At 40.7% G+C, this 26317-nt stretch overlaps 1 protein-coding gene across 3 annotated transcripts in view; it reads right to left on the bottom strand.

Moving 5' to 3' along the window:
• The window catches only part of RBMS1 (RNA binding motif single stranded interacting protein 1), a 140936-nt gene that overhangs the window by 72374 nt on the left and 42245 nt on the right, over positions 1–26317 (bottom strand). Inside the window, exon 1 of one of the 3 annotated variants that reach the window (XM_066553675.1) lies at positions 16505–16629. The exons of the other annotated variants lie outside the window; for them this stretch is intronic. Within the exon in view, the coding sequence (XP_066409772.1) occupies positions 16505–16567 (63 nt within the window). The 5' untranslated portion in view covers positions 16568–16629. Of the gene's footprint in view, positions 1–16504; positions 16630–26317 lie in introns of those variants that run through there. 3 annotated transcript variants of the gene reach the window in all.

Genomic DNA, 26317 nt, shown 5'->3' with positions numbered 1-26317 from the left:
GGCTCTTTTGGCTCACATGGGATCCGCTATGTCATTTTCTGTTTATTCAAGTTAAATAAATTAAAGAACTTGTGCCCGACCGTGCATGAGGGAGTCAATTCCTATCAAAATCCCTTTGTCTATGATTGCTGATTCCTTATGGGCAACATACTGCACCCAGCCTAGCAGCAGCACTGTTACTGTGAATCCCTCTGTTCTTTTCCAAAGAGGAGAATGTATGTTCCTCCTGGTAAGGCCATTACACAAGTATTTAATAGGTAGCCCAGTCTATTCCTGCTGCTTCCTTTGACAACATCGATGGAAGAGATGAGGCAGCTGGCTCTGGTCCTTTCTTCTGCATTCCTAAATCCTCATCTCCTTGAGAGACCACACCCCCTTCACCACAGCCAGCATCTCTAGCTGTTGGAAAGGTGGCACATCAGACAAAAAAAGGGTAGAAAAAGCCACTTTTATATGACTTCATCATCAAGACTGAATCTTGATGCCCCCACAAAAAGGCTCTTTGAGCTGCACAATTCATACTTCCAAGTACAGATCACTTTAGATATTTTGTCCTTCCTACTCACTTTGCAAATGTTTTTTCCTTTTCTGTCTCCAGGCCTAACTAACGTAATCAGGAAAAAACAAGCTGGTGTAGATACACTGCCTGAGTGCAACACAAAGGTTACTGTAATTTTGATACCAAGAAGGTCCCATTCTGCTGCTCAGCAGCTTGTTATGTGCCTGTGTCAAGTAACATTTGAACCAACATTAGTGAGAATAGCATCTTGCACCACTTTCCATGGGAATAAATGATTCCTCCATGAGCTGAAGAAAAGGAAAGCAGACACAGAGCACCACTGTCCTTCCTAGTTACTCCACTGCAATTATTTCCATAGTCTTTCACAGTATTTGCCATAGAATTGAGGTCAGCATGACCTGTGCTGGATTGAAAGTTCCATTCATCTGTTTGCTCCTTAATTCTGAAATTTCAAGATGTGTCCTTATGGTTTTTATATTCTGCAATATGATAAAATGCAGCAGATACAAGTCATTATAACCAACACACTGAAACAGGACATGCACAACATCGCTGGTAAAGGATTAAAGTAAGTCTCGGGTATAACTAAAAAAGTACATACCAAATTCAAGACATACTAACAGTGTTAAATTCTTCAGGCTTCATACCCCACTGCCTTTTACAATCAAGAAAAAGGGAAGCATAAGATAATTTTACAATTATTTCAGCAAAAGATGAACTGTCAACTGAGCTAGGAGTTTGTGCTAATTTGTCATGGTATTTTGACAGTCATGGAGTCCATGAATGAGACTGTGTTGCTGCAAGTGGTGCATACACACACTATATATATATATATATATTAATATTTGTTATTTATATATTTATTATTATTTTTATATATATAGTCTAACACTGAACTTGTAATTTGCTATGGACATAAATGTGATTCTCCTCCATGGCAAAGCTACCAAACTGAACAGAAGCAGGCAAAACCACCAAATTGTACAGAAGCAGCCAGGTATTATTAAAATAGCAATACAGTTTTAAAGCATGAGCAAGATCAGTAGAAACTTTTAAAACCATCAGACTCATTATGTAAGGAGTTGTCACTTTTCAGCACTTGCACATATCGGCCTAGTTTCACTCTGATCCGGTGGTTCGGCATTCATCTGCACAAGCTGAAAATCTGTCCAGAAGTTTTATAAATATCAACATTGCACAGAACTGACAGACCAGAAGACAGCAGTGTATAATGTTGGCAAAACTTCTCTACATAGGGCTTTTCTACAGAGCACCAGGGAACAAACTCTGCTTGGTCTGCATGCTACAACATGCAAACCAATTTTCTTTGGATTGTAATGAGACTGCATGTAGCATGTATGAGACTACAAATGACATTCCCAAAGTCTTCTAAATGACTCCCAACACTCTACATGGTTCCCTAGAATGAAACACAGAAGATCAAATCTCATTAGAAAAGAGCTGGAGTTTAACTTCATTTCTTCTAAAACATCTGCTTCCTGCATCATTTCTCATTTGGGAGGGGAGCGTGTCCTGGCTGCAGCGCCTGCAGCGAGGGTGTGACACAGCAGCAGATTTACCAAATATTTTCATTAGTTCAACTGTATCAGTGCAGTAACACGCACAATGACACCTCCAGGACAGACAAGGTCTAATTTGTGCTCTCGTGGAAGGCAATGAACACTGCAGTGCTCTAAGTTCGCCTTATACCCAGCAAAAGTGATTTAAAGTAAGAGCTCTGAGGTAAAGGTGTGTGCAGGCAGCACTGAGGACAATATGCTACTTTTGACATTTCTCAGAGATGATCGTGCACTATTAGAGAGCCATACTAAAGCCCACCATATCCAGTATTTTTGGCCAAATGTTCACTACAACATATCCTGCATAGCTGACATTAAAAGTCCATTTTCTCCAGGTTTATGATGTAATACAGTCCCACACAGGATAGCCTTGCTCTTCAGGAAAAAAGGAGTGGTCTGTCATGCTTAGAACAATTTGTACAACTTTATCCTATGTAGCACATAGAGATTTACACCCGTGAAGAGGACAAATTACAATCAGTTTAGCATGACAAAAGCAGCTATGTTTAACGCTAGGAAAGATGGAAACAAGAACAGCTCACCGGGCCAGTGAACGGTTCAGACAGATACCTAACACCACCCTTCCTGCAGCTGCTTTACTACAGAAAATGCTGCTAAGATGGTACAGACAAATCAAGATATTCCCAGCTGATCAGGAAACACTAGCAGCAGAAAACACAGCTTGACAAACAGCAATAAATACACACAGTTTCTTTCATTTTTTACCCTTTTGCCCCTGGAAGTGTGCGTGTTCAAGTGTACACATATAAAGGAGTTCTACATACATTATTTTAGATCTGTGTATCTCATATATTCAAATCTTGAATTAAATTACAGACTGTTTGAACACTATGGGTTAAGATATTACCACCTATTTTTTTTTCTTCCACAAGCCTTTATGAGCTTCTATCTTGAAAACATCTGCTACAAAGAATACTAGGAAAATATTGACATTTGGACAATTTTATCCTGGAAAAGGTAAGAAAGTAATAATTTTTGTCTTTAGATAACTCCAAAAACCTAATCTACTTGGTTGGGATTGGTTTAGCTTGGTTTAGCTTCCTAGAAGTTAGAGGGAAGCATTTTCTGCTCACATTTCCCTTCAATACATCCTTTTTTGTTTCCCAGTACTCAGTGGCTGTGCCCTCTTGACACATTTTTCTCTCTCTCGATAGACAAGTTTTATGCACAAGAGTGAAAAAGGAGCATTGCTTCATTTTTTAAGGAGAATTTTAGATTTTACAGTAAGAGAAAAATCGCTTACTTCATTACCAGAATGCTTAATGAAGCGATCACTTTTCCAGCATCATTTCAGGGAAGTGGGACTAGCATACTCCAGAGCACAATGCTTAGTATAGTACAAATACTATTTAATCCCATTCAACTCGGATCAAGCAGGGTTTGTTGGCATTTGCTCACCACCAGTCTCAACAGATCCAGGCTATTTCTAGCAAAACCATTCTGTTGTTTAATGAAAGCCAGTTTGGCATCCATGGCCTAGAGAAGCTGATTTTAGCCCTGTTTAAAGCACAAAGTTGCTGAACATTCAAGACAATCTATGGGTGAACTCTTGAATTTTAAGACCTAGAAAACAGGAGTATGACACATTTAAATTAGAAGTAGCAGCAGTAGTAAGAGAATCTAACCAATTAGTAAATGTAATGCTCTTTATGCAAAGTTATGAAAAATGTAAATATTTTCCTAAATGCAAGTGATCAAGGGCGCACAGATGAGAAGGAGCTCTTTCATACATTAAGGCAATTCACTACAATACTGTGAACACAGCAAATCTGGGCACTTGATGAAACAGCAAGGAGTTTGCTAAAATCAGCATAGGAAAATCCAGCACATGAGCCTACTTTTATAGATTGTAGTTTGCTTCTCCTTACAAATAAGGAAAATGGTATTCCTTCAGTAGGATGAAATTCTCAAATTTGTAAAAGTAGGCCTTTAATTAAAACTAAAGATTCATCCACAAAAATAAGAGCAAGACTTCCAAGGGCAGGTAATTTCTGGTGGAGCTTCCCAGTAGATGTCTAGCTGCACGTTAGGAATTATTTGCCTGCACTGACCTTTGATGGCCTGAATGTAGCACCAGGTCAACTAAGAACAGCATGGAAAGCTGAAAGCTTTCAAACATTACTGGTTGGGTGTGTTAACATGGAAATTCAACTCCTGATAAAATTGCCAAGTAGAAACAGCACTTTCTAAGATATCTAGGATGTGCAGATAGTGAAAAGAGTGGTACAGGGATGTCAAAAAGGGTGGTTAGAGCTGCTGGTCTGATAAAATGGCTTTGGTGCAGTACCAAATAAAGAACAAAGATGGCTTTGCTGGTCTTGCTAGTAGCTCAGCTTTCAAGTCAACCTTTCCCTCAGTTTGGCTGAAAAGATCCAAGTGCAATGGAGGCAATTGTGGAGCCACAGACCAAGATGGCAGTTCAAGGAATAGCTTAGGCTGGCATTACTCCAAAAAGCAGCATCCTTGCCCCTATGGCTGCTTACTCTTCCTCCTGGTCTCTCCCCCTTGCTCATCAAAAGCACAAGGAGAATTTAAAAAAAAAAATTTAAAAAAGAAAAAGGAAGTTCAGACCGCTTTATTTACCAATGGTGCTGACTCATGAAAGTGGTAACAAAACAGCATTAGGCTGTCAAACTATACAGAAGTAAACCAACTTTGATTTTTCATACACAAAGTAAGAGAACTGCAGCAAACACACATGGTACCTCTGGCTAACTGAGTCTTACAAGAAAGGCAACAAGCAGCATGCACAAACTGGTCTGCTAAAAGTAAGTGAAATCCTCTGTACATACCACAGGCAGCAGTGTTGCTCTGGCCTTAGGGTCAGATTTTCCTTACAGCCTTATCTGAAACAAACCCAAGCTGGTCTTTTCTCATTCTTTAAAGGATGATGCTTTGGTAGATGCTTATCACTTATTAGATCCAATACTTTCTGACTGCTGACTTTTTACAAATGATAATCTTGTCCAGAATTCTTGTGCATGCAATTCAAAAAAATCCCATACTATATTACTTTATTATTTCCTGTTCTTTTAGATAGCTGTAATTTATATTGAATCATACAAACAAAAGTTGTTATAAGTCACTTCTACAGCCCTCATCAATTTTTCTCACATATTGTCTTCTAATTTAAAATTTCACTCTTGATTTGAACCGAGACAAAACTTTTTTTCTTTTGCAAACTATTGTTCTAACTCATGCAGCTTTTTAACTCAGATTTTGAATTCTAAGAGAAAAGTGATTTTAAATGGTTAAGAATATCATTCAGATGGCAGAAAGTCAAGCCATAGGATAGGATGTATTCTAAAATTAAATTGTTTGTGACTTCACAGTGAATGATAATGAACAATCCCTTTTACACCCAGAATCTTATTTCTGAAGATCAGTTACAAAGATTTAGCAGCTGTATGCTAAGCAAATGTGGGATGCCATTCCTTAGTGCATCCAAATAGCTGCTGGGGAAATGTCTGACTGCACAATGAATCATTGTCAATTCTGAAATGAAAAACACAAGAATTAGATAACACCTAGGAAAGCTTCCAGACGTACTACTAATACAACATTAATAATATATGAGAAATTCAACTGCCAGGCAGAACTGGTCGTGGCAGTGCAGGCAGCAGTCTGACTCAGGAGTGTGAGTTACTACTGCTACAAGCAGAGACCATCCAAGGAGTGCTCCAGCAGCCATCAAAGGGTTCAGAAGCCCCTGCAGCCAGCAGGCCACGATCAGCACAGCTGGCACAACAGCTGCAGCACCTGTGGGAGACAGCCTCCACCTCTGGGTGGTGAAGGAACACATGGCTTGAACCACAGCTGGTGCTATGCATGGATAGATGACAAACACTAGTCAGGAATAAATCGGTTCATTTGGGCACAGAGCCCAACTCATCCACAGTTTTAATAGTCACGCTCTTATCCTTGGTACAAGAATTCAGCTGAGGAATCATACCTCTAAACACACCAGAAAGTTACAGATGAAGGAAAATACTTCTAATAAGTACATCTGGAATTGATAATTAACTTTAAAATACTGCAGTGAAAGAGAATCTGCCCAGCCATTGGTTAACTTTTTAAGACAAATTAATCACTTGCCTCTGCTAACTGCACAACCCCAGTGCTTAGAAACTGCTTTCAGGTTCATCTTACACTGTGGACAATTTCAAGGAATCACATTTTCAATAAGTACATTCAATTGCACTTTTCTTAGCAGTAATTCTACCTTTGTAGCTTATCCATCTGCACAACAGTTGGATATTTAACACTAATAATCTTGTACACTAGCACTGGTTCACTACAGAACTCACCATAAGTTGAATGATGGTGTACTGCATTTCCTTTAAAAAAACGTAAAAACAAACAAACAAAAAATCCCAAATATTTGAATTTTGAATTTATGCAATTTAATTTGATTTCAAAATTTAAATGGGACAACAGAATAATGGAGTTCCCAGAAAAAAAAAAAAAAAAAAAAAGAAAAAAAGAAAGGGGGGGAACCCCTAAACTCTAGGGAAGTTCATTTCATAGGAAAGATAAGGACATAAACCCACTAAAGATAAGTAGATTAAATTTCTGTAAAATCTTAGCCACTGAATTTCAGGGAGTTATTCCTGTTCTCAGTAATATTTTTATGGTTGATTGCCTTTCTGCCCAACAAACATCTGCTTAAATAAAATAAACGTACCTATTGCTAACAGTAAATCAACCTTTGAAAACCAGAGTTCTTCGAAAACTATAGTTTCAACAATCCAGTTTCTTGCCAAAATGAACTTTGCCATTGCTAATTATCTGGAAATAGCAATAATAGCATTCAGGTGAATGTTCTCACAGACCATAAAGAAACTTACACAGTATGTGACAGGCAGAACTTGAACACAGTTCTAGCATTCCAAATAAACTGCTCTATCCTGAGCTTCAGGGGACAGACAAACATAGACTTCTATGTAGGTATGTGTGCATGTGTATATAAATAATTTTTTTCAAGATATTTAGTTCTAATTGCTGTAGTATTTGAACCACTTGTAGGTGTTAGTATATTTCTGTGCAAAATCTGAGATGTAGGAAACTAATATTAACAAGTACCTTTTGAAGAGTGAAACCTTAACAATTTAGTTAAGATTATCCAAAATATCAGTGACAGGACCATTTTGAACTTCAGGTCACCATCTTAATCCTTATGAATAACCTTTATAGGTGTGGCTGACCTTGGACTTCTACTATTATCCAGGACAATGACACAACACAGCACTTCTTTCAGGGAATTAAGAAGGTGGAGATGGATTCTGTCATTTTGAAAGAGGGTCAACAGAGAAGTCACATCAAAATAATGTTTTTTGTCAGAAGGATAAGACACATAGGCTAGATGTTTCTTTACATCATCTAATATACTGAAATCCAACCCCTACATTAATAATATTAAAACAATAATAAAGTGGCAACAGAAACTGTAAACCAGAAAGCACCAAATTGTCAGGAGCCTCAGAGCAGGGAATTCCCAACAATTTACCAGAATACACAAAGAACAGTTACATGAAAATCCAGAGCGCCTTTTCCAATGACTACACCAGTCTGCAGCCCTTAGTGACTGAGACCATGACACTCCACACCTGAGAGACCCAAGAACATTATGTTTGCTGGCAATCTGACAAAGTTTGCTTCCAAAGTTAACATGATTTTGTCACTACAGCAATTAAAATATTGACCTAATGCTGAAACAATGACTTCCTTAACCATTTCCAACTTGCATTAGCCTCCACAGCGTTGTAGAATATTGTATCTGGGAATGGGAGCAGCTCTTAGAGCACTTTAAAACAAAAAAACCTAAAAAGCCCCTGCATTCTTCTACTGGTGCCACAGTGTGTCCTAGGTATCACTAGCACCTTTAACCAGCTGAAATTCTATATACTGAATTACATCTTAGTATTATTCACCATTAAAATTACTGAAGATTTCAAGTGTATTCTATAGCTCCTCAGTACTGCAGGATATAACTGGTTCGCTCATCTCAAAAAATGTCCCTAATTCTGGAATATTTACATGTATATGTATGCATTGGAGGCATTGATACCCTAAGACTATAAAGAAATCTTATCATTTATATTTTTGTAAAGTGAAACATTTTTCTGAAACCCCAGTTTTGATAAGTGTTTCCCACAAGTAGCATTCAGAGATATATCTCCTGGAATGCTAAATGAAAGCCAAAAAATGCCCCTGTTTCAAAGGTTAGTAGATAATCCTATTTAATACCTGTCTCAATTTTTTTTTCCAAATTACACAGAAGTATTTTTAAAAAAGCACAAGTACTATCATAATAAGGAACATGCAAACCAAACAGACTGGGTGGAATAATATTAAAGCAATTTAAATACCATTTGATTCTGAACCAGAGTTTAACACTAACCCCATGATATACCAACTATTCAACTCAGGTTTCTCCTAGGGGAAATTCAGAAGTATTCTGGTTCTCTGTCTCAATAAACACTTTTTGATGTCAGCAGTCTCACCCCATGCAGTGGCACCACTGGCTATGTAAATATGAGCTGGCATAAGCAAGAGTCTTAAAATTCAGACCCGCAATTTTAAACTCTTCTTGAACTTATCTGGAAGACAGACCACTAAACACTTCAAAGGATCTTGTCTGCTGGTGGTTGCTTTCACACAGACAGAAATCCATGGAATTGTGTGCTGGCTCTGCCAAAGCCCAGGTTTATCCAGCATGGCTGCTGCTTTCCTGGGCTCGCAGGAGGAAAGTCCCTGGCCAGGGCATGGCACAGCCACCGTGTCTCTCCTCTCCCACAGCACAGCCACAGGGTCCGAGTTAACACAGACCTGTACTGTATGTTACTTCTACACCACGTACTTCAAAGAGTTTCATGTTGTAATAGGTTATTTAAAACCTTGGCTAAGCCAGAACAGCACACACGCATGTGGCAATACAAACAGTTCCAAATGGGTCACCGTGGCCATGCTCAAAGGTGGGCACACAGGTGACACACACCTGCCAGTCACCTGCAGCAGCTGGAGTGACAGGGTCTCCCCCACACCCATAGAAGACCACCAAAATATCTGCTGCACTACTGTTTAAAGCATTATTTGCAAATTGTACACATAGGCAGAACAGAAAGAAAAACATCACAAGACTTGAAATTCCTTCATAATTTCACACATGGGATCTCCTTTGCAACACACCAACCATCTCTTTAATGCTCAACTAAAGAGCACTCCGAAGCCTGGGCAGCATCGCACCTGGGGATGCCCAAGAGATATCACTGCTTCCAAAGCAGGAAAAAACAACCTATGGTCTTAAAAGAGGCATCACCAACTTATAAAATAAAAAGCAATATCTATCCCTTACCCTCTTCAGGTGGGTTAAGTACAAATAAAATACAGAGCCATAGATCAGAGTCTCTTCTTTGAACACAACTTGAGGTGACAGGGTTGGACAGTAACCAGTCTCCCTGAGAAGGCTGGGGGTTGTGTGTCACATGCCTGCATATTAGGTAAAGGAAACTTCCAGCTACTGTACTACTATATTGTTCGGGGTTTTTTTCGTTCCTCCCTTTTAAGAATTCTGTATTTTTATTTGTGGACTTGTTAACAAGGACCTGCATTTGATTTTACCCTTGCCTGCCTGGTGGCTGGAGTGATTTTGGATTGTTGCAGCGGCACAAGCGCAACCTGATAAAATTTCTGCGGGTCACGTAAAACTTTAAGCAAGATTGTGAATCACCTCAGAGTAGCCAAGAATCTATGAACACTGCTTCGGATTATCAAAGATACCTGGATAATCCTTTACCAAGTTGCAGCAGCCTTCCTGGGAGCTGGTAAGACCACAGGCATGAGAAGTGCCCTGTGATGACAAACAGTCCTGAGAAAAGCTCCCTTGTAATGCTCATCCAAACTCCCACCTGAATCCTTAGATTTCACTTCTCAAGCACAGTAAAAATGGAAGTGCCATATACATACCTTGAATATCCTAAAGGGCTGAATTCTAACATTGTTATGCTGTAGTTAACCAAATGACAGAATATATGAGCTGTAGTTAACCAAAGGACTCATGTTTCCACTTTATTGAACAAAGCACCATACGGCAGAGGAGATTCTGATCTGAGAAAACAATAGAAGGTAAGGAAAGAAATAAATCTCCTTCTCATCTAAGCAGAAAAAACCCCACACAATAAGGTGTGGAAGTGCCATTGCCAATAAGAGACACTGTAAAGAAACAGAATCAATGGTGAAATAAAGTTACACATATTTAGTTGCAGTAAAGAAGCATTTCATTTCACAAGCAGGTAAGCATCAGGCTAGACTAAGTTTGATGCTCACCCTGTCCTGGTGTTTCTGCTGTTCTTCAACAAAGGAAAATGAAGCCCAAAGGAGGCTCCCCAGAACAATGTGTTGCTTGTTTCCACTGCAACCTCACAAAGTTCTACAATTCTATCAAACAAGTAAACTCTAAATATCCACTCTATTTGACACATCATTTTTCTAGAGCAGAATACTTTAAACAAATAAGACACACATGAGTGATTTCCTAAACGATTATAGTTAAGCATACAGCATGGCTTTTATGAGGACATATGAACAAAAAGGTATTATTATAAATCCTATTATTATGTATTTATACATTTCTGTAGTTGTCAGCTATTATTTTGCAACAGACCCTAGAGCTGATACATCCTTACGCTGCATCATAAATTCCAAAAAAGACATTGTTGAAATGTTGTAACTATATATTTTTGTTTTGAAGAGCTTCTAAGAGTTCAAAATACTAGCTAGATATTTTTAAGCCAAGACATCTTAGTGCACAGGTTAAGTCTTAAAATTGGTATAGAGTTTCACTATTAAAAATCAATTTACATAAAGAATAATAAAAGTTACTAAACTTAAATTCCTAGAAATAAACTAACTCAAACTGCCACAAACTTAGGTAATCTTGAATTTGTCTAAAGCAATCTCTCACCAGCATTCAATTACTTCAACTGCAGTTTAAAACTACTTTTTGTGAGTCAATACACAGCTGCAGCTACACTGCCTTAACTGCAGTCTCTTGAGGGAAACAGCTAAAGCTGTGCTAATCACAGTAACCAGCCCTTACAGCACATGATTTTTTTGTTGTGTGTTATGTTTCCTAAGTTGCTGGGTTAGGAGGCTTGTGCTTATCTAATCCATGGTTCCCCTCCTCATTTCTCCTCTATTTCTAACTCATCCCTTCCCTTTCCTGTTGCATCAGCAAGCTGCAAATACAGTGGCTTCTGCAGGGCTGTTATAATTACCACAGTACACTGCAATTCTGAAACATATGCAAAATAACTCACAATTACTTCAACAAGGCTCAAGAACTTTCAAATGTGCTTCTGCTGGCTTTTTCTGACCAACACTTCTTCCAAGATCAAAACATCTCCATGCACCTCTTCATTAGGATTACAGATTTATAAGCCTTCACACTGCCCCCCAAGTAAGATGTCTTAAAACAACTGGCTGTAGGAAAAGAGAAAAACATTCATAAGAAGTTGGAAACAGATCCGTGAGGGAAATCCACTAGAGGTTCCTAGTCTCCACTGACTTCTTTTGTTATACACCACCTCGTGTAACAAACAAAGGTCAGTTTCAACCACACATTTAAAACAGGGGCAAAAAAGCTTACCGAAATGGTTATAATGTCAAATGATCATTATTTTTATTTACTTGGTTGCAGCACTGTGCGGATGTTTTAGGAGCCATCTCAAGCTTGCAGGAAAGGATTTTCCACTCCCTTCCTTCCTTCCCCTCTCCTCCCTGCCAGCAGTTACAGTTTAAAGGATCTAACTCTTCTGAAATGTGTTAACTCAAGCAATTTTTTTAACAGTTGGAAGTTTCAGGGGAAAAAAAATGAACCCAAAACAAAACAGCAGATGTTCAAGACACAGACTTCTATCTTCCCTTCCATGTGAAACTAAATGGCAAAGACACATACTTTAAACAATAACACTTCCAAAGAGACAAAAATATATTGTTCACCCTGTTAGAAATACTAAACAAAAACTTCAAATTGCCAAATACAGATAAGACAATTATATCACTTTTTATAATCTATAACATCATGCCTGAACAAGATAAGATGTTTCCTTTTATTACTTTCATTCACATTTTGCTACAAGTATAGAAACCCACTGACTGAGTAGGTTCGCTCCCTTGAGAATAAAGCAGAACTTCACAAACAATTTTATAGATGCACTGAAAAAATTAAAGTAGCTGGTACTTAATATAGTCGTTCAGTTCTGTGCAACCTAGGTAGATCCTTTAACATTGTATACAATGTAATGGAAAATAGCCTGTCACCTCAAGTCAGTGATACAAAATTACAATTCTTATAGTTCTCAGAAAAAGAAACAAAAAGAAACGAATCCGTTTATTTCTGTAACCACAGATATCTGCTCAATCCGCGGCACCTCAGCCTCCCCCCGCAGCACCATCCACACACACAGGAGGTGTTGTGTCAAATCCCTCTGGGCGCAGGCTGCTCCGTGGAGCTGCATGTTTTGAGTTATGACCATGCCCAGGTCTTGCAAGTTTAATGAGGCTCCTTCTCACACACACAGACACCACACACAGCGCCAACTGGGAAATCATAAAGTAGGATTGCAGGTGTAGCTTCTTGAGAGGTTAAACCTATAGACAGAGTGAAAGGCTAATCTACACTTTTAGCCTCACACTGGCAAAAGCTTTCTCCATTTAACTGTCAGAAACCAACCCTAAACTTCAACTTTTAGAAAACCTAACCTGTGATACAGCACTTGGTATTACTAGAGCTACATGAAAAGATTGATCAAAAGCTTTGTCTGTCCCTCCATACACAGGCCAAACCTCAAATCAGTGTTAAATTCCTCACGTGCAGCTACACCCAGTTAATCTTCTCGAAAGCAGCAAACTATGTAAATCTCCTCATGCTGGCAAGACAAACATTGCACTTATCAAAATGCAACAAGAATCACCCTTACAGGGCAAAGCTGTTAAAAGGCACAGAGACACTGGGCTGAGCACCCAGGCTGTGCTGGTAGGACCCTGCACTCGTCTCCCTCCTAGGCCTCCAGAGCTGCTTCTGGCTTCCTCTTGGAGAAACCTGAGAGCAGAGGAACCTCCCTGCACAAAGCAATTTAAAATCCCTAATCAAATAGCTGGAGTAGCTCTGTAGATTCAAGGAGCAGATGGCAGGAGAAAGCCTAATTTTCCATTTACGATAATTTTACAGAGTGTAGAAATATTTACTTCAGAGGAGTGCCTCCCGATTTACATGAGAATGACAAAAGTGGGAGGAGGGACAGAGAATCATCTTGTTCTCAACAAATCAAGAGCTAAAAAAGCTTGTATTAAGCAGAATATTTTATGTCATTTTGTTTCCTTTTCATTACAGATGCACACACATGCATTCTTTACAATAGCTCAAATAACCTTGATAGCAAAAGCCTTAGCTTACACCTTTTTCAGACAGGATGTATGGCTATGAGTGTTGTGATAGGTTATTACTGCAGATATTGTGTGGCTTTCATTCTTTAACAAGACCTACATCTGCATTTCAAATTAGCTCTCAGATGAGCTGTCACTCATTTAAGCAATGTCTCAATTTTAAGCCTGGTAAGAGTATTTTTAATATGCCTGTCTGTCCATAATGCAGGAAATCCTTTTGAGCAGAGACCACATTTTAGTATTCTTACAAGTACTCTAGAAGAGAGAAGATGATCAGGCCAGTCAAATCTGACCTGAAATTGAGAATGTTAACTCACTTCTACATGCCAGAGATGCACAGTGTAGATACAACAGGTAAAAACCATAATATTATAGGTACAGATTTGTTTATAAAACAGAACAGAGTTATTTGGGAAAACAAAAGGAGAATATGGGTAAAGATCTGAACCTACTCTACCTATATGGCATTTTGTCAATGTTTTAAATTAAGGTAGAAATCCACATTATATTACAATGTCTTAAAAATAAATCAGGTTAGTGTCACCTTGCCTTTTATCAGTTAATCACTCATTTTTTCAACTGAATCTTCTATAGACTCTTAAAAATGAAACATGAAGTGTTCTTGTATTATTCTGATATGCATTAAAATACCAACAGAGACATACAAGCTGCTCAAAACATTTTAATTTCTCTTATAAGTTATTTAAAATTGTTTCAGCTTCATATATGACACACTGTTAGCATAGGAAATCCAGTTATTCCTTTTAGAGTCATTGGTTGAGAACTTTTCCTACACTAACAGTACCTAGTGTCTCAGGCTAAAGCTGAGCTACAACACAATTGTCTGAATATGGGTTACACAGAGCATACAGGGACTTAATCTCCACTTTTCTTAATTATGATGGGTTGAAAAATTAGTCTTGCAGCGCTGTTCAGCACTGTTTGACATCAGCTCACCCCTGCAGGTGAAGTCTGAGTGAAAGGGAGATCAGAAAGCCAATGGCTAATCGACGTGAGTCTATATGAATGAAGCTAATAGGCATTTTCCATGGACTTAACTGGAGAAAAGCACAGACCCTGACTCCTTATGTAGGAAGTGTTTGAGCAGAGAATAGCTACACACTAACAAAAGAAACCTTTGGTACCCAGGGTCTTAAGCCCACATAATACCCCTGCATTCATTTCTTTCTCTGCCTATTGGGGAAAAAGGGTCTGTTTGTTTTTCTGATTCAGTCGGCCCTTTTAGCTCTTTGAATCTAAGGAGTGCACTGTGAAAAGAAGAGCATCTTATCAGCCTGCTCCAGACCAGCAGGCAAACTCACATCCGCACATAAAACACAGCCCTGCCAGCACGAAGCCTGGCCCCACTGCCCTCGGCTCCTGCCAACACCCTGCCCCGCACCCGACACGCTGCACAGCCACACAAGGGGCCTTCCTTGATTAATGGTCCTCTCAGGGCGAGCACGAAATTGTATCTGATGCACTGGCTTCATTTATAAAGTATGCAGGAGCACCAGACAAGATGATCAGCATGGGCGTATCCAGGACATTTATTAACAACAAACCAAAACCAGCTCACACAATAAGCATGTTTTGTTATGTATGGACTTGAACACTGATGCAAAGATAACTCCATGCACTGCTGGGCAGCATCTGCAGAGTGCTGCTGAGATAACACACCAGTGATTCTTATCAAAAAGATATTTCTATAGAATAACAAGGAGAAAAAAGGAAATAGCAATTTTTACTTAACCTTCAAGAAAATATGAGTCCAACTTTCACTGTTAAGCAGGTTAGCTACACAGACCATGTGTTATCCCAACAATACACCAAGAGATCAAAATTTCCAAGCCTATGTCCTCATGATTTATATGAAGCCCTCCACTGTGTGCAGCAGTGATATCTGATTTCCTATTTCTACCCTTAATGTATTCTGACCCCAAGCAAAATAGGACGAACTTCCCCAGTATTGCTGACTGAACCTGTCAAATTACTCGTTTCAGCTACTAAGTGCAGCAGACGCAGAAGGATTTTTTCTCACCTGGAAAGAAGCCTGCCATAGTATTTTTGGCATGCTTTGTCAAGCCGGTAGCTTGTCAGTGACCTCTACTCCATTTACCCTCTGGCACACACACACAGAGTACACTTTCCCATTAACTTGAAATGTAAGGGGTTTTTGTTTCTTTTTTAAATTTAATCGAAGAGTCAATGAAAAATAACACACTAAGCAGTAAATAATGTAAGATTAATACCAACATTGCATCTTGTGTGCGTAAAAGTGCAGCCAAAGACAAACGGTCCAGCAAGGTTGTAATACAACTATTTCAAATATTTTATTTCCAGAGACTAAACAAACAAACAAAGAAATACCTCTTTCAGTACAGCTCCATAGATGCGAGTGCTCCGAGCTTATCAGAGAGATCACTCTGCCCGTAAAATGTCACAGGGTCGCCCCTGTGCCCCTCTCGGGGGGAGCTGGGGCGCACCCGAAGGGCGGCGGAGGTTTTCTGGAGCGTTGTTTGAAAGAAAAAATGTGCCCGGATCCCCTCGCTCATTTCACGCCGAGTGAAAAACATCCAGCCCCAAGTTTCGCTGTTGCGACACCGGGTCCTTTCTAACCTGTTGCCGAGCCCGGCGGGGCCGGCACCCGCCCGGCCCCCGGCGGCCGCCCCGCACCGCCCCGCACGCCCCGCGAAGGTGACCCGGCGGCGGCCGCCCCGGCACTCGCCAAGGTCACGGCGCAGCTCTTCAGAGGAGGTAAAAAAAATTAAAAAGGAGATGAGAGTTTCTTTTTTCAAATACCAGCTCTCGAGAAGTGAGCAGGCTGCAAGCCGCAACTCACGCCACTCGCCACTCCTCTCCCCACTCCTCCCCCAGCACCTCGGGGCTGCAGGGGGGGACGCGGGGGTGCCACAAACCCGCACACCCCCTCCCTTACCTGCTTCCGATAGGGGGTCCGACCGCCGCCCGCCGCGCTGCTGTTGCTGCTGGGGAAGATCATCGCCCCGCCTGATCCCCCGCTCCCCCTCGGGATGGGGAGCAACTTTGGCGGCCGCCGGGCTGCGGCGCGGCGGGGCTGCAGGGCGCTCTCCGCCTCCGTGCCTTCTCCTCCGGCTGCGGCTCCTCGAACCCCTCCGCTCGGCCCCCGCCCTGCCCGACCCCGCTCCGCGTCGACCCTATCCCGCGGCGGCCGCCCAGGCTGCCATCCACGGGCCCCCGCTGACCGCCGCCGGCTGCCCCAGCCTAGCCCCAGCCCGGCCCGGCCCGGCCCCACCTCCCGCCGGCCTCAACCACCGCCCAGCAGAGGGAGGGAGCGGCCGGGGGAGCGCCGAGCCCTGGCGGGGAAGCGCGGAGCGGGCGCGGTGCTCGCGCCCCGCCCCGTCCTGCGCGGGGAGGGGGGCGCGGAGCGGGGCGCGGCGCCAGGGGAGGCGCGGAGCGGGGCGGCGGGCGCGGACCCCCCCGCGCCGCGCAATGGTTGCGCCTGAGAGGGGCGCGGGGGGGCGGCGGGCCCGCGTGCCGCGCATTCCGCCGCGGGGCGCGCCCGGCGGGGTCCCGACCCCCGAGCGGCCGGAGCGGGACATCCCGCGGAGCCCCGGCTGCAGCGGGGACAGCCGCCGTCGGTGCACCCCCCAACTGCGGGGCTGACCGCTCCGAGGGGATAAACACTGCGCCCTTTAACTCTCCTAAGTTTTTCTTGACTAGGGATGGGGAGGGGGGAGGAACATCCGGTCACAGCCCTCTCCGGTGCCTCAAGGCAGCATTTGGGAAGTGAAGGGAAATTCTTCAGTTTCTTCACGAAATTTAGGCCTAGGAAACGTTACAGTTCTTAGGCTCCAAGACAGGGACATACAGAGGCAAGGAGTTCCCAACTTCACTCCTGGTACTCTGCACTGTTTACATTACTATATTTACATTACCCACTGATGTTGACAATCTAGTTTCTAAGAAAGTCCAGAGCTATAGCTCTGTCAGGCCACTGACTGATCAGTGACACTGTAGAAGAACTTCTGCCACGGACATGCATCATCAGGCACCTTTTGGTTTCTCTTCCTCTTTCTGACAATACGGTGGCCCCGATCCCATACACCCCAACGTGGCCATAGGAAACAGCTGGGAAGAAACAGAAAATTGCCAGGTAGCTCATTACTGAAAAGCCAAATAACATCTGAAAATGTTACTTACAAAAACATATAATCTTCAATTACTGACTTCCGTATAAATAATCTCTAAGTATTTTAGCATCCTAATATATTTCTACAACATATCAGAGCCCATCTGAATACAGCAAACAACAGGGAGCATCAACACTTGGCAGAACTACATTCTGCGTAACTTTCCTTTCTTCCCTCTTTCAAGTCCTAAAACAGATCTCATTCCATTTGGTCTCAATTTGATAACACAAGTTTAAGGTGTACTCGTACTGGATAAAAAGCACTGCAGCCACATGGTGATCACTGGCACTGGAAATTATTTGATGGAATAAGTTTGTACCAGCAGACTTTATGTCAAGTCAGGTACTGTCTGTCTGTACTACCCTAACTTCATGTTGGATCACTAACAGTTGTATTCCCACTGCTGGCATAAAGCTAATGCCAGAGGCTTAATGCTAGGGTAAATTCAGACTCCCTGGCCTGGTGAAGGTCTCATGCCTGCTTCACAGCAACATCAGTTGGCATCAATGCTGAAAAAGCAACAGTTTAGCAACTGATTCTGGATGAAACCTTTTTTTTTCTCTGATCAGGTTAATTTTTTTCCAGATCATTTCCTTTGTTGGCTTCAGCATGTGGCAGTGCTGCTGCTTGTGCCAGTGTAATGGAGGAGGTAGCAGAGAGCAAAAATAGGCAGGGGCAAGAGGGTAGATAGGAGGGCTTGTTTTGGCAGCAGTACTGGATTATATTAGCTTAATATGTTCGTGTACCTGTGGCTTAATTTGACAGAAATGTAGCTGTGTGCTCATGCCTTCCTGAGATGTGGCACACACAGCAGTCGATCTGTGCTCCAATCTGACTTATTTCAGAACCCTTGGTCACAGATGTCACAATCACACTCATTGCTGGAGAACTGTCTTAAAGCAGTACAAACTGGAACAGTGACAGGCTACTTCTGCTCAGATTTCTATTCCCAACTGAAAAACAAGAAAAATATTTTCTGGACAGTGTTGCGGTCACCCCAAAGGGGTGACAAAGCTTAAGTCTGCTCGACCTACGGGAGGGCTTTGTTAGCTGGAGATGTGTACAGTGACCACACCTTCCCCTCGCAGGGAAAAGCTTTTCAAAAGCCATCAATCATCCCTTGCTTCCTTCCCTCTCCTCTTCCTGCCCCACCCCCCAAGGAAGAGGCTGGAGGGATGTAAACACTACATGCTCGACTGGGTCTCAGTCACTGTCACACCAGGGAAGGCTCTCAAGAATATTCCAAAGCAGTATCTGAAATGCTGCCGTCTTGCTCTCTCTGCTGTCACATGTCCAAAGGCTTCCTGTGATTTGGACATGATTTCCCTCTCTTAGATTCAGTATGTGGCCCATTTCTCTCAGTTACTAGTACTCTCTTTCCTAACTTATTAGGAAAACACATAACAACAAATATGATCATGTAAACATCTACTAGATCACAATCTAACAGTATCTGATTATTTATTTTTGTTAAGGAAAAACTCATTACAGAATTTTCTGGGAAGAAAACTTGATATAATTTCCTAAGTGCTAATGTGCCTATCAACATTATCTGTTGTTTTTAAAAGGCTTGATTAATCTGTCTCCATTTTTGTCTCAAACAGGGAAATAGCTGCCTTCCAATAGATTTGACAATGTTATCAAGAACACAGAGCCAGACTCCTTACAGCAGCGTGTCTGGAGAGAAAGGGACAGCAAAGCTAAATTGAAACAAGCAAGTTTCTGACTGGACATCAGGACAGACAGACACTGCTCCAAGAGGCTGTGCACTCTCCCTTCTTGAGCATTTCCAAGACCAGAATACATACAGCCCAAAGCAACCTGACCTGATCATTTTGCTGATGCTGAGGTTGTACTAGAGATCCCCTGAGGTCCCTTCCAATCTGAAGCTATGCTCATATGGAAAAGCTGCTTTACTCTTACTCCTAAACATAGGCAAAATTATTTCTCTGTAAAAGCCTTAACTTGAGATTATGGTTACAAAGCTCGAGATAAGTGCCTGGACTTTTCAGTCCTTGTGCAGTGATATATCAGTTCAAGTACTGACAACATTTTTCCTACATATTTTCTGAGATGCAAGAAGCATGCCTTGTTTGCAAAGAACAGTCTCAATCTTACTGAATTAGTAATGTTAAAACTGAGATGCCTAATCAGTAAAATGTATGCAAATATGATCATAAAAATCATATTTTCAAGGGCTTTGTTATTAACTGCATACAACAGGTGTGAGCAGACTTGCAGGTAGCCAGGCATATTGCTGCTTGCAGTTATAAATGAGCAATTCCTGAGGGAAAAAGGTGACCACAGGGTCTAAGAGTGCCTCCTCTAAAAATCATTCAGAGCTTCTTTAAGTTACCCAGAGTTGATTATTCAGGAAAAAAAGGTAAACTTACAAGCAGCTTTGGTGCATTTCAGAAATACAAGGTAGCAATTCACATGTTGTGTTTTGTTAGTTTGCTTGTAGGTTTGCAGAGAGATGGTTATAAATACAGAAAGAAAGACTTGTCTAAAAACCTGGAGACAGAATCTTTCCAGTAATGCTTATCAATCTTAACAAACAGTAGACTGGCAAAACTAAGCCATAATTTTCAAAACAGTTCTATGCATTTAAGCTGCTCCTTTACCATTTCTGTTCTAAATCAAATTCATGGCTCCCCTTACTTATCTCAAAATTCAACCAAAGTAGCTATTTCCCCTGAGGGCATTCAGTGCCTCTGCAGGGCAGATGGTCTCTCAGCCCTGGATCTGCTCTAAATGGGAAAGTTGCAGTCTATTGCAAACCCCTGTGAGTCCAGGCTGGATCTCCTGAATTTCCTTACAACTCTGCTCTCCTGACCACTTCACGGCCTTCTGAAGACCCACTAGCGGAAAAGTGACTGTGGGCACCTCATTTCCCCACCTTGAGGGTACTGAGGAGAACTGAACAGTTGCCACACTGTTCAGTTCCCTGAGCATCCATCCTCTCATGGCACATGGTCATATGGAGAAAGATAAAAACCACAGTAGTCAGGAAGCTGAGCCACAACAATGCAAAAATACTTTTAAATGCCCTATGCAAGCCAAGGAAGCAGAATGCAGGGCTGAACTTTGAGAGATATTAAGCATTTCCTGTAAAGTGTTAATAAAGAGATACATTAAGCTGAGTATCAAACAGTAGCAGATTTTTAAATTTTGGCTTTAATTCATCTATTAGAACTTAAAGCATGAAAAGAATTTCTAACAACCAAAGGAACACAGTAAACTTCATTACATGGGAAGCTCCTTCAGAGATAAGTTATCTCATAATTAATTGTTTTTATTGAAGCATTCCCAGTATTCAGGTAATGAAAGAAATCTGTATCTAGCTAGGGGAGAATGAGGAGAAGTCTGTAGAAATGGGACATAGTAATGTCGTGAACATGCCAAATACCTAATATATAAAATCTGTAAATTTTCCTTTATATTAGAAAACAAAATTTATTATTAAACAATGACTTCTGCAGAAGTATATGATCTACTAAGAGTGAGGCATTGCCTACACAATGAGAAACTGGTGTTTAAGAATGCAGTCTTCAAAATACTCACATGAATATATTCAACAATAAGAAAAAAATCCCCATGATGATCTGAAAAGGGAAAACAAATAATCTTTTCCAGCTGTACCATTTCAAATACTGGTACTAAAATACCAAATTACTTACACTCTACACTAGAATACAAAAAAAAAAAAGAGTCATATTATCACTCATTATAAAATATGTGTGCACAATCACTGTAACATTTTCTTTTTAATCTGAACGCATCAGCTCATTCTCTCTGGGAGCCCTCCAACCTGTCTCTGATTTTCCCATCACCTATACTGCAGAGGTTTTTCCCTTAAATCCAACAGCTCACTGTGAAAAAAGAGCAGTCCTGTGCTCCCTGCAGTGCTCACAGAATGCATCTGCTGTAGCCGCTGGAGTTGTACCTCCAGTGATATGCTTTGACTCCTATTCATTTTGGCTTGCTGCTCATTCCTTCCATGCTTCCTTAAATGTTCTTGGAAAGACACTAAATATAAATTGCACAATTATACATAATTGTTGCCATTCCTTCACTGATGACTGGTATTAAGAATATGAACATAGTGAGCAACACAATCTCCTGCTAATGCCATGCCAGCATTTTATATTATGGAAAGCACTATTTATTATTTGAAAGACACAACAAGATACTTCTTTATAGAAGCATTTCCACTGTCAAACAAATGCCCTTCCTAAATATACCCTGTATATTCTGGGAAGCACAAGTATGAAACATAATTACTGTAAAGGATTACTGTGTAAGAGAAATTTAAGGAGGCTGCTCATAATCAGTAATGAAAACACAAGACAAAATCCAATCCTCATTTGTGGAATGAACTGAAATGACTCTTAAAGATGTCATTTCTGCCATTAGCCTGATAATGTTGCTAGACACTTGTTTGAAACTATAAAGTAGTCAAAGTGTGTAAACAGCTGCCGAATATATTATAGAATAAAACAATAAAGTCTGTCCAAAATCACAAAGCATATTGCTTTTTCTGCTTTGTTATTAACTATGTAGAAAGCTCATCAACATTATATTGGATAATATTTATTTTTTAAAAGAGACTACTAAGAATAGCTTACTGTTTTGACATGCTTTTTTGACAGTGCATTTTTATATTTTGTGCAGAACAAATTTATGGAACAAGAGAAGAAGAAAGAAAAAATATTTGCTAAGTATTTTCTAGGAAACAATGACTTCATGCAGCTATTTGATTTTTATATATTTACTTATTTACATTTGAATACAGATATTAATAAAAGAAGCAAAATCTGGAAATACACAATTTTTCTCTTAAACTTCACTTTGTGAGGTTCTAAAGCAGGTCATATATTCTGGTTTTTAACCAGAAAAAATGCTTTTTCTAGCCACATTACATTCAATGTTGGTGTGCTGGGTTTTCTTGGATGACATTATTCACCATATTGACCAGGCTTGAATGGTTACTATTTCATGAGAATTTTAGAAATAAGAAAGAAATTAAAAGACTCCTACAATTAAAATTTGTTTGAAGATTGAGAACAGTTAATGCCAATGAAAAGATAAATCACTGCACAATGGTTAGAGTGGAAGGTGTGACCACAAATCAGCCAGACATAATTTTTTTCCTTTGTGTGTTGTTTTTTTGGTATCTAAGGCCAAGAAATAGCTTCAGATTTATCAGTGCACTACTGCTATAGAAAAAAAAAATTCAGCCTCTTGCCTGGTCTTTGCACATCTATAAATAGGGACATACATTCTGAATCCATGAATGAAACAGGCACCATTTGCATTGTAAGCAATTTTGGTACTAATGCAATGAGGAGCAGGCAGGAATCATAACACACATGAAAAAAAAGGAAGAGGACAGAGAAAGTCATGTATGATATGATACATCAAGAAGACGGAGTTGTCATCACTTGTGCAAAATCAGGCTTGTACACTCAAGCATGGGCTTGAAGAATACCCGAGGAAAAGCCAGAGCAGGTCCTGTTCTGCAAAGCTCTGCTGCAGGGAGCAGCCTCACCAGCAGCAGCGACGAGCCAGACTGGGGACTGTGTACAGCAGCTGCATACATGTGGGTACCTTGGAACAAAACCACAAAACACCACTCTTTCCAAAGTTGTCCTAAAATGACTCTTCTTGGCTTTTTCTCCTTTTCCTGAAATGAAGTCCTGTCGTGTTTGTTCGACAAATACTAGTAGCCAAGTGAAGAACTGACAGCTCTACCCACTGACAAGCACTGTGCAAATTTTTCCTGTCCTCACACACTTCCCTGTCAATTAACCTCATTTCTGACCTGCAAATGTCTTTACAGTGCTCCAACTCTCCTGAGTACACCATCAACACTGTACCAGCTCTCTGGGGTCCATTTACATGATCTCGGCTGGAGTGTGAGAAACTAATTTACATACAGATTCCAAAGGGGCATATAAATTTTATCTGTTTCAAAATTACAGCCTTTACCCTCTGTGTTTGTTTTATAATTACCTATAAACACAAAGATGTTTGTTTATAATGCACAATCTGATTTTAATGACCTAATTTAGAGTACAAAGTGAAGAAACAAAGTCATGTGTCAGAAGTTAAGCAAATGTTCAATAATGACCCTTTATCTTATCTCATTTTCAATATCTTTAAAATAAAAATATCCACATAAAACTTGATAGAATTGTTCCTGAAGTACCTGGAATAGCTTACATTTCTGAGAGGCATTATGTATTTTGGTCTGCCAAAGTAGCTGCAAATTGTATTTTTCCTCTAAAAGTACATGCTCTACCCCTCTGAATTTTGAAATTGTGTACTTGTTACATCTGGAGCACCTCCACAACATCAATATAGCACAGAACAAAATGATCAACAGATACATCTTAAAACAAGAAAATTCTTTCTCCCATGTAAATTCAGTGCTCATAAAGGTCATCTGGCTCATGGTTATGGCGATGAAGGACCTCCACCATCAAGGCACTCAGCACTGGCATTGGAAGGTTCCCCACAGCCCAGTAACCTGCAGAGTCCACCCTCAGAGGTGAAAAAAGGGTGCAGCTCCTGCTGATGCAGCCCTTCCTCTAAGGGCTATAGGATCCTGAAGGTGTAGCGTGTTGCTGATGTACCACAGACAGGTGAAAAGCAGGAGCTGAACACCAAAGCCCTTTTCTGACACACTGTCTATCCATCAGCTGCAAACAGGGGGCTTCTGCCACTTCTGCTCTGAGCTAAACTAGCAACCAACTGCATTGCTACCCCAAGTCTGTGTCTTCACCGTCAGCATTTGAGTTTCTGTAATTTAAATTCAGATATGATCTGAATATTTATGTTCAGTAATCAGTAAATTAATCAAGATGGCTAGGACAATTTATTTCAGGGAGTAACTCATAGACTTATTTACTAATGTTCCATACTAAGTGTCATGGGCTGGCAGCTGCACAAATCATGGTGGGAAAATATTTTATTGCATCATAATTAAGTTTTACATTTATTTAGGTAAATAGATTCTTAGAGTTGTTTTCAACACATTCTCTTGAGTTGGATTCAAAGTATTTATCAGATACTGCACAACCATATTTCAAACGTCTGCTCACGAATATCAATGCACATAAATCAAAGATAAAACCTGAAATGAAATCCTGGTCTAATCAACAGATTTACCAGCAAGTCCCAGATTTCACCCAGAATGAAAGCACTTACATTGTGCTTCTGTGATTTACTGAGTTATTCCTCATTATATTTAGTGCTTAGAGATGCTGAAAAGGAAGACGGCTTCTATTCCTTTCCTCCCTCCTGCTCTAGCTTCGTGGTTATGAGTCCTTTGCTTAATCCACTCTTCCTTTTGCTTACTGGTTCAAGTCACTAACTCAACAGCTTTTCTTTCTGCCATGGCAGGGAGTTGAGTTGGGTCACTGAGGTGTCTAACAAAACCCTCACAAGTTAAGTGGCAGGAGAACACAGCTGGGGGAAGGGAAGGTGTGTGTCCCTCCTGGGAACAGGCTTGGGTGGCTTCACTCAGTCTAGGCCTCCCTCATGGAATTTTACTTGAAACATTTTCAACCAAATGACAATAATTTTTTTAACAATACGTTTTCAGTCATATTCCAGAAAAGTGAAGTTATTGCAACAACCAGACCCAGACGTGTTATGCAGATGCACTGCAAGAGAGGTGGGTGAGCGAGTTCAGATAACACAAGAATTAGGCTGAACTTTCGCCCCTAGTTCCAGTGTTCTTTGAAGTTCTTCACTGCCTTGGCAACTCCTCCCCCTATCTTCCACTATTGCAGCTTCTGTCAGAGGCTCTGCATAGTCAGGATTTTCTCCATTCTGGGATGTTCAAAAAGAATTTTGCACTAAGCTCCCCAGGGGCCTGATCTTCACAATGTTTCCATGCTTGCAAGTACAGCTTGCTACACTCATTTCTCAGAAGAGCAAAACTCCCAGCTGTGTTTGCTGAATGGGGCTCTAAGACAAAAATTATTTCAGTAAATGGCTATGGGAACTTTCTACAAGTACTTACTAGAAGGAAATAAGATGATCTTCCTCTAGCAGGACTTAAATTTGGATAATTTTCTCAACAGTATTTTAACATGAATCTGTGACTATATGCTCATGCATACACACCAGGCTTTTGCTATTTATCCATCAAAACCACAAGTAAACAACTGCCCACTTCAGGACCTGATCCACTTGTCCCCTAATATAATCCATAAGTACATAATAAAGACAACTGGGCACTATCATAATATTGCTTTTGACTCTAAGAAACAAATTAACCATTCACTATTCTAAAGATCATTGAGAAGTTTTCATGTCAATGTTTGTTTATATAATCTGTTTACAGACAGAGCTTTGTTGTATTTTCCAAATTTATCTGTTAGATACAGTATTCAACCCAATTAGCTGAACTCCAGTCCAAAATACCATCTGACTATATTTGGTGAAGTACACAAAAATGTGTTTGGACAAACAGAATGCTTTTGGAGACCCACAGATACCACTGCTCCAGAACACGGGCTTAGGTACTGGAGAAGCAAGAAAAGGGTAATGAGTTGGAAAGGCAAACA

This window comes from Molothrus aeneus, chromosome 7 (genome assembly GCF_037042795.1).
Source record: "Molothrus aeneus isolate 106 chromosome 7, BPBGC_Maene_1.0, whole genome shotgun sequence".
Taxonomy (NCBI): domain Eukaryota; kingdom Metazoa; phylum Chordata; class Aves; order Passeriformes; family Icteridae; genus Molothrus; species Molothrus aeneus.
The sequence above is the reverse complement of the archived record's forward strand: the minus strand, read 5'-3'. Positions and strand labels throughout refer to the sequence as shown.